Source organism: Rhododendron vialii, chromosome 7a (assembly GCF_030253575.1).
Source record: "Rhododendron vialii isolate Sample 1 chromosome 7a, ASM3025357v1".
Classification (NCBI taxonomy): domain Eukaryota; kingdom Viridiplantae; phylum Streptophyta; class Magnoliopsida; order Ericales; family Ericaceae; genus Rhododendron; species Rhododendron vialii.
Genome location: NC_080563.1, coordinates 3,136,132 through 3,148,645, shown reverse-complemented (window position 1 = coordinate 3,148,645; position 12,514 = coordinate 3,136,132). Strand labels below are relative to the sequence as shown.

General features: G+C 38.2%; 1 protein-coding gene across 1 annotated transcript; it reads left to right on the top strand.

Annotated features, from left to right (window-relative positions):
- The first annotated feature begins 9,664 nt into the window (after window positions 1–9,664).
- On the top strand, window positions 9,665–11,009 carry LOC131331952 (probable pectinesterase/pectinesterase inhibitor 36). The gene is made up of 2 exons (XM_058365933.1): window positions 9,665–10,166; window positions 10,272–11,009. Exons 1-2 carry the CDS (start codon window positions 9,665–9,667, stop codon window positions 10,964–10,966), a joined length of 1,197 nt encoding a protein of 398 aa, XP_058221916.1. The 3' UTR covers window positions 10,967–11,009.
- Window positions 11,010–12,514: the final 1,505 nt, after the last annotated feature.

Here is a 12,514-nt window from a genome sequence, read left to right as displayed (position 1 = left end):
GAATTGGTATGTTGTTTATGTCTTCAATTCCTTACTTTATATTACTATATATATATAATACAAATGAAATAAAGGGTCGGTCGAGTACTAATTATGGGGAGGCACCACCTGTGTGACTAAAATTTATTACTTTTTTTTCCCTAAGCAAATTTTTTTTATTAATTTTTAGAAAAGTACAAAGATTAAACAGATCTTGAGTATACCAGCAAAAAGTGTTGAAAAAATATGCTTACTTTTTGTGATGAAAGCCGATAATATGAGTGCAATAAAATCGGAACTCAAAACCTGAAAATCGATGCAACGAAGTTGGTGATCAAGGCAAGTGTGAGTGTGTCATCATCTATACTTAAGACAGATTCGTCTCCGCTACGGTGCTTACGGTTTGCATGAACGCCTATCTTCCAGTACTACTTGATCGAACTCCCCACAGAAGCAACACTGCGATTGATGAGTTTATTGAACCTCCTTATGTTTTGTACTCCAGAAAAGCTACGTGCACAGCAGCTGGTGCACAGACCCCGTTTTCTTCCTCCTCGGGTCGCGCAAAGATGATCGGAGCCGCTCATTTTGTTCAAAATATGTCGTTTAAGGTTTCTGTAAAAAATGAGCTTCGTTCGATATCGTTAGAGGCGTTAACAAAACACCCAAAATCACTTCAGAATTTAGGTTTGAACAAAATGAGCGGCTCCGATCATCTTTGCGCGACCCGAGGCGGAAGAAAACGGGGTCTGTGCACAGCTGCTGTGCACCAGCTGCTGTGCACGTAGCACAACTCTTTGTACTCTCTCAAAATGAATGACTCTGATTCCATGAAAATAAGGACATAAACATCTTTTCCACTCGATATAGAATGAATGGGAAACATCTTATTTATAGACCAACTGGTGACTATTCCGAATAGTCACCAAGGGAGGAGACACATCTATTCATATAAGACGCGTCGGTCTACAACAAATATGTGTCACTGAAAAGACATGACTCTAAAACAAGTCAATTCACATTCAAACCAAATAAAAATATTATATATCAATAACATTTTTCAACAATCCCCCACATGAATGAAATTGACTCGATAACCAATGCAAACGACTGAGAGAGTACAAGTGAAAATTTCTACAGAGGATGGGTAGTTTTTAGCTTTGAACATTCCCTTGTGAAAGACTATTGGATTTACTCCATCCGTCCCATAATATTTGTCCGATCCGCAAAACGGAGACGTAAAAATAATACAATTTTTGTAAGAAAAGTTGAAAAAAAAATTTAACAATTTACTAGATCTTGACGAGTTCTTTTAACTTATGAAAAAAATTTAAATTTTTTCTTGAAGAAATACATTATTTTATAGTCCTCGTTTTGCGGACCGGACAAATATTATGGGATGGAGGGAGTACTTGCTAACCAGTAGACGCGATGCCTTGAACTGTTCAGCGTTTTGTGTAAATCAAGACAATAGAATTCACACAGAATCTTTCCGAACACAGTTGGTTCGTGCGGTTGTGCCCATTTTGGCCTTGGAATACCAATTGATTTCAGAAAGTGTTTTAGAGAATTTAGCCTTAGAAAATTCTCACAGAAGCGGCCCCTTCACACTCACATAAATGATCTCTTATTAAGAGTATCCTGCTATACCCCACTTGGAATTTCCACAGTATAAGAATCATTAAAAGCAAAGTTTAACATGATATGTTGCAGGCATCACTGTTTCACCGTAGGAATGAGTTGGAGAGATTATCTCCTCAATGATACTCCTAAGTCTCATACAACTCGGTTGTCCCATTGAACCTAGATCTTGGGATTTCCTGTCAGCTAGGTTGGGTTGCCGTTATAGAGACTTTTAATTAATAGGCTTCAATATCATTCCCCTCGATGATTATTTGTTCTCTAGTCAAAAATCAACTCAACAGATCCGTAACAAATTTAACTGATCCGTAACAAATTTTTGACGTTTCATTCTCAAGTGAGAACAAATGTTTAATGGTAAGTTGTCTACAACAAAAATATTGAGACATACCGTATTATATGGTCCTCTATGCCTTTCAACTACTGATGGCCATCACATTATAACTCTAGCATTAAATTGGACCCCCGTTGAAACTTCCTCTAAGAGATGACACAATCATCTGCTTATTAGCCTCTTTGTCTAATACAATGAGTTGATCAGACTCCATCTTAGACCTTACTATACACGCATGAGAATTTCCAAATCATTGTCGCACTCCAATTGTACAGTTGAATCCACCTTTGGATTCTAAAACTTTAAATTAGATACTTATATCACAATACTTTATTCCTCAAGTATAGTTGAACATCTCCCATAGTGCAACATGTAATTTTATTTTGCGAAAGTTGGTGGAATGTTATAATTATTTCTTCCCCCATAATTTTGAAACTTATTCAAAATTTATCAAAATAATTTCCTCAATTTATGACATGACATAGACAATGTCAAAACCTCTCTTTATGTCTCATGTTTTAAGAGACATCAACAAAGAAACAATCCCATATTGAGTAACTCTATACTCAAATTGAGATAATTTTATGCTAACTACACCATGCATTGTAAGTATCTTTGCCGATCAATAGATACTCTCTATAGCATATATATCAATTTCACTTTATTCAAAAGTATCATGTGGGGCGTAGTTGTTGATAACTACCAACCGCTTAAGTTCGTAGAAACTAAAATACTATTTCATTTTCAATTTCATGCTAAATCAAATATAGCAAGCCAATCTACTAGGTCAATCAAAATTGAATTTCAATTCAAAGAATCCAAAACATGAATTTACACATTTGGCATTTTCAATAGATTTGGCCCAACTGACTACTCAGACAGTCAAAAAATATGTGACTTTTCACTAATAGTCGCGTAACTTATTCATCAAGGGTCACGTCTCTTGGTGTCAACGCAACGGTCACCTCTCTTGGTTTAAATCTCAAAGTCATGTCTCTTGAGGTAAACCCAAAGGTTACAATATTTTGGTTTAACTACAAGAAGTCACACAATTTAATTAAACCTAGGGAAAAAAAAAACTCTTTTAACCAAAGGTTCCAGTATATGCACGCCCAACACTGTTAGCAGCCACGGGTCCATTTTATTATATACCACTAAAAGTCGCATGGTCCCATTTTCCAAACTTGAAGCAACACAAATGTTCAAAGGTGCAAAAACCAATTACACGGTTTCAACTTTCAACCAAAGTGACCACTTGCTCTTCATTGATGCATTCCATCGTCAATTCCATGAGTCACATGTTACAGAATCACACCTACGGTTTGACACCAATATGAACCGCCACTGTTCACAAATTATCCCAACCATACTGTTAAATATTATCGCAATCATGAATCAATGAGTAACACATGCAAACACAATATCGTGCCCAAAACCATAAATGGAACTAGAAATCGTCATTTCAATAGTGTAATCATACGATCGGCGAAGGAAAAATTCCGCTAGTCAAAATAAAAAGCAAGAATGCAAAACTCGGGCAAATGAGAAAACTCGACAATGTTTAACCCACATTTAACGTGAAGTAATCACATGACATACATAGTTGCCTTAATCAATTGCCGAAACCGAACCAATGTGTCCCTCACCAAAGAACACTGGTCAAATGTGGACACACGTCCAGTGTGCACCTACTGTGTTCCAATCCAGTCGAATGAATATCAAATAATTTGAATAAAAGGCTAGCTATGCACTTAATTGTTTGTGAACTGATAACCAATTAATCTTCAAGTTTCTCAACATCAAAATAGATCGGCCTACACTTCTAAGCCTGATAATCAATTTTGTTTATGAACTTGAGAATACATGAAACCGCACAAAAGATACACAAATGCATATATTTTCGTCTCCACGAAAGATATGTGGTCACAAGATTAATTCGCAAAGAAATTAGAACCTTTTAAAATCCCAGTAATTAACAGATGTCCACGTTAAAATTACTTGGAAATAACCTTCATTCGAATCTCTTAAGTGGAACTTTAAACATGATTAAGTGCGCATCTGATCATCAATTACCAGAAGAATGCATAATTCCCCAAACAGTACAAAAATGCCAGTCTCCAATTTTCCAAGCATAATGGATACACATAGTACTAATTAAGCACAAAATTAAAGTACCAAAACTTCGGGTTCTAAGTTCTAACAAGACAAACCGATCACGGCTATATATTCATATTACTCTAGTAGTATTTTTCATTGTGCCCCTTCAAAAACTTATTGCCGGTTGGGCCAAAGAATAAAGTGGCCAACCGACATATGCATCACAATAGGCGAAATCCAAACTAAAACAAGAATCACGGCAAAATTGATGATCATATTTTCCAGGCTAACAGAAGATTTCAAACCGAGGAATACGTACACATGCAAAAGTAAACACGAATCTGTCTTAAGATTGTTGGAAAAATATGCTTACTTTTTGTGATGAAAACCGATAATATGAGTGCAATAAAATCGGAACTCAAAACCTGGAATTTGATGCAACAAAGTTGGTGATCAAGGCGAGTGTGAGTGTGTCACCCTCTGTACTTAAAGACAGATTCGTCCCCGCTACGGTGCTTACGGTTTGCATGAACGTCCATCTCCCACCACTACTTGGTCGAACTCCCCACAAAAGCAACACTGCAATCAATAGATCTGTTGAATGTCCATGAAAATAAGGATATAAACATCTTTTCCAATCGATATATAGAATGAATGGAAAACATCCTATTTATAGACCAACCGGTGGTGACTACTCGGAATAGTCACCAAGGGATGAGATACATCGATTCATATAAGACGCGTTAATAGGTGTCACTAAAAAGATATGACTCTAAAACAAGTCAATTCACATTCAAACCAAATAAAAATATTATATATCAATAATATTTTCCAACAAAAAGCCACTCGAAAACCAGCCCCAAAGGAAGGCAAGATGCCAACCGAAAATTACAAATAAAACCGGAAAACCCTAATTAAGCACACTAACACCTACACCATAAATCAGCAGGGCCAAGCCCGAAACCAAAGCCTAGAATCAAAAAAACAACCGTTGCACTGAAACAAGGCCCATGCCGGGCCACACTTCTCCGAAATTACCCAAGCACTGCTGCCCAAACGAGAACTTCAGTCGCTAACCCGCTACCACAAGAATTCTCCTCGATATCAAAAATTCAGAGAAAGAGAGGCACCGTCCTCGAGGTCTTATAACTTTGCTACTTTTTATTTTTATTAGGATGAATTTACTAAAATACCCTTACATTATATGATGCTAGCTTTTTATCTCTTTACAAATGTAAGGGTATTTTAGTAAATTTATCCTAATAAGAACAAAAAAGGAAGTAACGTTAATAAATAGGGGAGTTGCAAAATCAGTAGCTTAAACTATTCTGTTTGCGCAGATAAAAAAAAAAAAAACTATTCTGTTTGCCGATAAAATAAAATATTTTGTACAAAGTGGGATAGAATGAGTAAAGTTCTTGTTGAAACCGGGGTCCACAAAATTCTGGAAATAAGTAAAGAAAACAGGATTATCCTATTAGAGAGCATTATCGTTCCCAAGTGGTCCCATCTCATAAAATGAGTGGTTCCCACATTAATTAGCCACCAAAATTAGCTACTGTGTTAGTAATTTATTAATCAAAAACCCATTTTTCCAACAGTTTTAACGGAATAAATTCCGCAAGTATTGTAACAGCTCGAACCCTCAAGCAACACCATGAAATACAATCACCCTCAGATCAAATTTTAATTCTTAAGACATAATCTAAAACCAAAATATGATGATTAACACCTTAACATTTATATTGTGTAAAATTCCCAATCAAAATATGGTGATTAACACCTTAACATTTATACGGGGTTGAGGTCTGTTACAATTCTCTTCTCTAATTTGAGCTCCCTCGAGTCCAAATCTTAACTCCATTCATGTCCATGATACAACTCCTACGAATTCAGGTGGTGTCTTATTTGGAGGATTTGATCCCACGGTTCTTATATTCAAGACACAAAGGTATCATAACAAGGAGCTAGCGAGCATCCCAACGATTTGGCACTCACACTCCTGATCAACAATCGTATGCCACCGAGAATTCAAAAGAAAAAGTTGGCAAGAGGCAAACCGAGAGATTTCAATAGGCGTTGATGAATACGTCATCGGTATAATATTTCAATCAGCAAAGCTGTCATTTATTAATGCAAAATTAGGAACATCGAGAGCAGCTTTCCTAATAGCCCAATTCGAAAAATCTCCTTGTCAGGTCTTGGGGATTTCAAGAGATAGGGTATTCTTGGCTACAAAGTGAGCCACCCTATTACTAGTTCGAGAAACGAAATTGAAAGAACTAAACTAGCTAAATTGAAACAGTCACCAATGATCACTTTCATGTTTGCTTTGGCACTCAAATCTTTCCTTGTAGCATCTGAACAATGTTCTCCGCGTCTCCTTTCCAGTAAATAATCAACTGCCCCATGAGTGGTTGCCGTCAAAACCGTATATCGGAAGCCCAATGCCTCAACCAATTCCACCGAAGTAGCACCCGGCCACAAGTTAAGTGGCCGGCTTGCTCTTTCTCATTTAAAAAATTGAATGGCTTTGTTCGTATTCTCAAATTTTAGAATGAAAACATAATTATTTAAACTCACTAGGGTAAAAGACTAAAGTATCGCCTATCAAAAAAGGAATATGACCCGTATTTAACTCCTTTTTTTTAACCGGCTTATTGATATGTTTGACTCAAGAAATGAAGGTTCATCATCAACTCAATTGGTCCTGGAAAGCTAAAAAGTATTTATATATGTCCTCCCCGATTGGAAGAGGATTAGAATGTGATTGACAAAGACTGTTATTTTGACTTTCAATTAAAAAAAAATTGATCCAATTGGTCCTTCATGAGGCTACTATTTGCCGAACAATGCCTTGTCTACTTAGTTTTTTTTTTAGACTTTTTAGTGTTTTGTTCTTATTCAATTTTTTTTTTTTTGCGTTTGTTAGTTTTGTATTATACTTTTGTGAGTTATCGACGAGAGAAATCGAAAAAGTAAAAAAATTTACTTTACCCAAATATTTTTTAGAATACCCAAGATAAAGCCCAAAAAATCGACTTTGGGGGTTTTATCTTTGAATATTTTCAAAAATATTTGAGTGAAAGTAAAAAAAAATATTTGGGTTATCCGATTTCTCTTGTCGAGACGAATTAATAATCCACAAAAGTTTGGTATGAAACTAACAAACGCGAAAAAAAAATTCAAATAAAGACAACACAAGAAAAAGCCTCAAAAAACTTCTGAGAACAAGGCCTTAGCAGCTACTGGATTAGTTCATGAGAAAATATCAAATATAATAGAATTATCTGACGGTGAAACAAAATCATTTTTTTCGGGGGTAAACTCACATTAATCTTCACACAAATAAAAGTATATTCTGTAAATTAACATTAATTATACACTCTCGAAAGTCGAAACTTTCATAAATTGGTTGAAGTGACGTTATCTTGTGATGCAAGAGGATTTTGAACTGTATATAATGAGACCTGAAATTGATCAAGATGTGACTGGCCGTACGTGAACCTATTCAAATCATGGACACAAGATTGATATCAGGTTTATAGCTCGGAGCATGTCCAACGGAGGAGTCAAATCCTATGTGGACGAGCTTGAGGCTATGTTTGGATCGAACTTAGAAAAAGAAAAAGAAAATTAGGAAGGGAAAATGATTATGAGAGGAGAGAGAAAAGTTGAACTTGTGTTTGAAATTCACCCCTCTTTTTGTAGAACCAAACAAGGAAAGGAAACTTTTTTAAATTTTCCCTTCTTCTCCACATTTTTCTACAAGTTCCAAACATAGCCTAAGACTTGAGTTCTCGTGTAATGACCCGCGTCATCTGACCTGTGTTAATCCTTAGCCTAACCACATGGCTTTGCTCGCGTTTTATTTTATTCCACTTCCATTTTCCTTTTGTTTCCGATCCAATGTGCATGGGATCTTACATTGAGCTTGGCTCGATTACAAAATCTGTCGAGCCAAGCTCTTAACGAGTCATGTCTTGAGCCGCTCAATTCTTTTGCAGCCCTATTTTCACCAGGGAAGTTTTTCCGCGAATGCCATAGACCTTTTGTGAATAGTAATGAAAACTTAGTAAAATTAGTGAAGAATATATATAAAGTCGTACGTTTCTTTATTTTGATGCTATGAATTTGTAATAAAAAAGTTATGAATTGCTAAGCAAATGTTAACAATCTTTAAACAAATGATACGAATTTAATTAATACAGAAGTTCTGAATTTTAATGTGATTCAAAGAGAAATATTCTACGCATATATCGTAGTAGCATTTTTCATTATCTAGAAACCATTTGTGACATTTTTTTTGTGTCGGTTGAAGCCAGCTAGTGCATTTGGCCAACCCGTTACGTCCAAATCTTTGAGCGTTACTTATCACGTAAATCCATAAGCTTTCCTATATTCATAACAAGTTTTTGTGTCTCGTAATGAAGAAAAAACAAATGAAGCTCTCCTTTTTGGAGAAACCATACAGACCTAGTTTTTCTTTGGCTTTAAATGAGCCCCGTTAGTGGATTGTGAGATTCGTTTTCCTTGATAATACGTTGAAGTGCGCTTAAATTGGCACGGATATTCAGTTTTTTTTTTTAAATCAAGTGACCTCTATTTCACTAGTTAACAGCTGAACACCAAAATGTGAACAAAATCCTTGTAAAAACCAGATGTCATGACTCAAGAGTCAAGAAATGCATGGTTCAATGCACCCTCACCTGAGTCACCTCACAACCACCACCTTCACAACAACCTTCTCTGACCATCTTCGAGCCATGTTCCGCACCCTGCGACACCTGGCTAGGACCATGGTCCACGTGTTGTAACTCACTCGAAAATAAACAGCTTCATATAGGAACCCCCTCTCAACACTTCTTCATTCCACCGTTTCACATAAACCAAAAATAAAAAAAAATGCCTACTCTGCTCACCACCTTTCTTCCTCTATTAGCCATCGCAAATCTCATCTCATGCGACCAACAAGGCCTCGAGGTGGTCCAAATAGCCCGAGCCGGGGTCCAGAACGCCATGGACTGGGCTCGGGCCTATTCGAGCCCACTTGGGTCGGGCCAAGATTTGAACAATTACTACGTGGGAGTGGCTTTGGGTGACTGCGTGAAGCTGTATGAAGATACGGAGCCGCGGCTCGAGCGGCTGGTCTCAGGTGATCAGGAGTATTGCACGAGGTCCGACGCGGTGACGTGGCTAAGCGGCGCGGTGGCTAGCCATAGGAGCTGTTTGGATGGGTTGGAGGAGAAGGGTTTGTTGTTTGGGAGTAATGGTGGCTCGGTGGCTCGGAATTTGACTGTGTTGCTAGGAGAAGCTCTGGCCTTTTATGGGTCTAATAATAAAACTGATTTGGGGAATAAGAGCAATGGTGCGTCCTTTCGGGAAACTTTTTGGCTTATTATCCACACATATATAGAAACTTTAGATCTGCGGTGCTAATTCGGCGAATTCTTTTCAAACTATCCTGAAAAACTACTATATAGAATTAGTAACTAGGTGTATATTTAGAGTTGTGCAAGACCGAGGCAACTACATTCCCGTGTTTCCGCCCTTAAGCTCCAATCTATCATTTTAATGAATCGAAACGTTCCAATTACATCAAAACCTATATTTATGGATCATTCTGGAAAAAACAAATCTAGCTCATCATATAGACAAACCAGTTTGCAGAAAAACCATATTACAAAGACCACCAGCCCAATACAAGACACAGAAAATGATGCATTTTTTTCTTTTGTCCTCATCGATTCCTTTTTCTTTCTATTCTTTTTGTTACAAATTTATTTAGGACGGCAAAGGAGACCCAGCCGGAACCCTGGGGGGCTGTTAGCAGCATGGAATGCAGCAACATCCAAGGCCAACCTGGTAGTAGCTCAAGATGGGTCCGGCAGTCACAAGACCATAAACGAGGCGGTGGCTGCAGTCGGTAGAATGGGCCGAAGGCGGCTGGAGAGAGTGGTAATCCACGTCAAAGCCGGGGTTTACCACGAGAGAGTGGAGATTGGAAGGGACTTGAAGCACCTCATGTTTGTGGGCGACGGCATGGACAAGACCATCGTCACCGGCAGCAGAAATGTTGTGGACGGTGCTACCACTCTGAGCTCGGCCACATTTGGTAATTCAAACTCACCAAATCAATGTCATACCATTTGATATGAGTTTTCTACCATCTTCAATGGTTTGGGCAAAGTATAGATTACCTCCTTATGATTTGCTGCAGGAGTATCAGGAGACGGATTTTGGGCAAGGGACATGACATTCGAGAACACAGCCGGTCCCCATAAGCATCAAGCAGTGGCACTGAGAGTGAGCTCGGACCTCGCAATCTTCTACCGATGCAGCATCAAAGGCTACCAAGACACGCTCTACGTGCATTCTCAGAGGCAGTTCTATCGCGACTGCCAAATTTATGGCACGGTCGACTTCATATTTGGCGACGCCCCAGTAGTCCTCCAAAACTGCGACATCTACGTGAGGAAGCCCTTGGACAACCAATCCAACATGATAACCGCCCAGGGGAGGGAAAATCCCAACGAACACACGGGCATTTCGATATTGAACTCGCGCGTCAGGCCAGCGCCTGAGTTTAGCATGGTCAAGGGGCGGTTCAAAAGTTACTTGGGCCGCCCGTGGAGAAAGTACTCTAGGACCGTCTTTTTGAAGACGGACCTTGATGGGTTGGTTGATCCAAGAGGGTGGACTGAATGGGGTACTGGAGGACTTGCCCCTTCTACTCTGTATTATGGGGAGTATCTGAATTCGGGTACCGGGGCTTTAACCCGTGGAAGGGTGAGATGGGTCGGGTTTCATGTGATCCGCGACCCGAAGGAAGCTAGCCCATTTACCGTTCGGAACTTCATACAGGGGGAGTCTTGGATTCCGGCCACTGGTGTGCCCTTTTGGCTTGACATTTGATTTTCCCCTTGCAACGATTTTGATTGTGGGGGTTGAAATTGTATGTGGAAACATGTATTTTACATTATAAAACAGCGTTTCATAGTCTAGCTGAGTTCTTTTTGGGTTATCCGGAACGATCTTACGAATCGATTGCTTTGTAAACCGGAGTCCCAATTGAGTTCTTAGTGGATATTATTATACAATGGCTTGTAAGTACGTCACATATCGGTTAATTGATCTTTATAATGGGTAAATGAAAGGCATTTGATAGTCTCGATCCCTCGTCTAAGTAGGAGAACTAATAGGTTCTCGGCATATCGAGTGAGTGGTTATTGTATATCTTGTAACTTGTGAGAAAATATTTAACATGAATGATGAGAATCGTTAGATAAAGATTCATTTTTGGGGTTATTTCCGATTTGAAATGAATGTCCTTAGTTCAACCACATTATTTCGTTCGAAAAGTGTGTAATGTTTGAGTTTTGTTTTTGTATTTTAGGAGGCATTACTCAATTGAGTGTTGTCATCATAAAGGATGCTACAATAGTATTCTTCGGATTTCGTGTTAGTGCTGTGCAACAATACCGTGCTGCACACCTTTGAGCTGTCGGATTGTACATCCGACTGCTCGGATCTCATCTTGGCAATTAACAATCGAGAGTCGTTTATTGTCGATATTAGATCTAAGCCGTTGGATGCACGATCCGACGGCTCGAAGGTGTGTAGCACCATCCCCCAATTCCTATTCTTCCAACCACAAACGACCCGATATTTCCCCATCACCCGGTTCCGGCTCCGCCGCTATATGGGAATGGGATGGTGACGGAGGACGGACTCTGACCTGCCTCATCTCATCAGGACCCGCACCTGCCCCATCTCATCAAAGTAGGAGGTCACATTGAGGTCTGCAAAAAATTATCATCCGTCAAATCAACCCAATTCGAACCGACTCACGCCAAAAAATCATTGATTGCAATCATGAGCGGATTGAATTGGGTGGGTAAACATAATATCTAATCTCTAACCCATAGTATTTAAGTTAACCCCACCAAACCTGCTATATCTCTAACCCAGTAGGATATTACCATTAACCTTTCGAATATTGGTTGGTAGTTACCAGATTTTTATACTCCTGGTTTCATGATTTGCTGGAATAGTTGACTTTTTCAGCGGATAAAAAATTAAATTTAACCATCTAACTCGTTGAGTCGAAACCGTCAAAAAAAATAAAGAAAGTTAACCAACCCGTTGGCTTCAAAAGTTGATGAATTGGCATTTGGTTAAAAAATTACTTTATTCGTCCCAATTTAATAGTTTCTCATTCTATTCTAACCGAATTAAAAAATAATTAATATATCTTTAAACTGATAATGAATTTTATATCTAATATAAATTTTATTTGATAGACCTTGATTAATTATGTAATATAATGTTTTAAAATCACATAAAATATTGTAAATTACAAGATATGTAATCAATTGAAAAATGACACAAAATCTCAAAAGGGACTATTAAATTGAAACGGAGGGAGGGAGTACAAACCAACCAAGTACGGATTAATTAAAA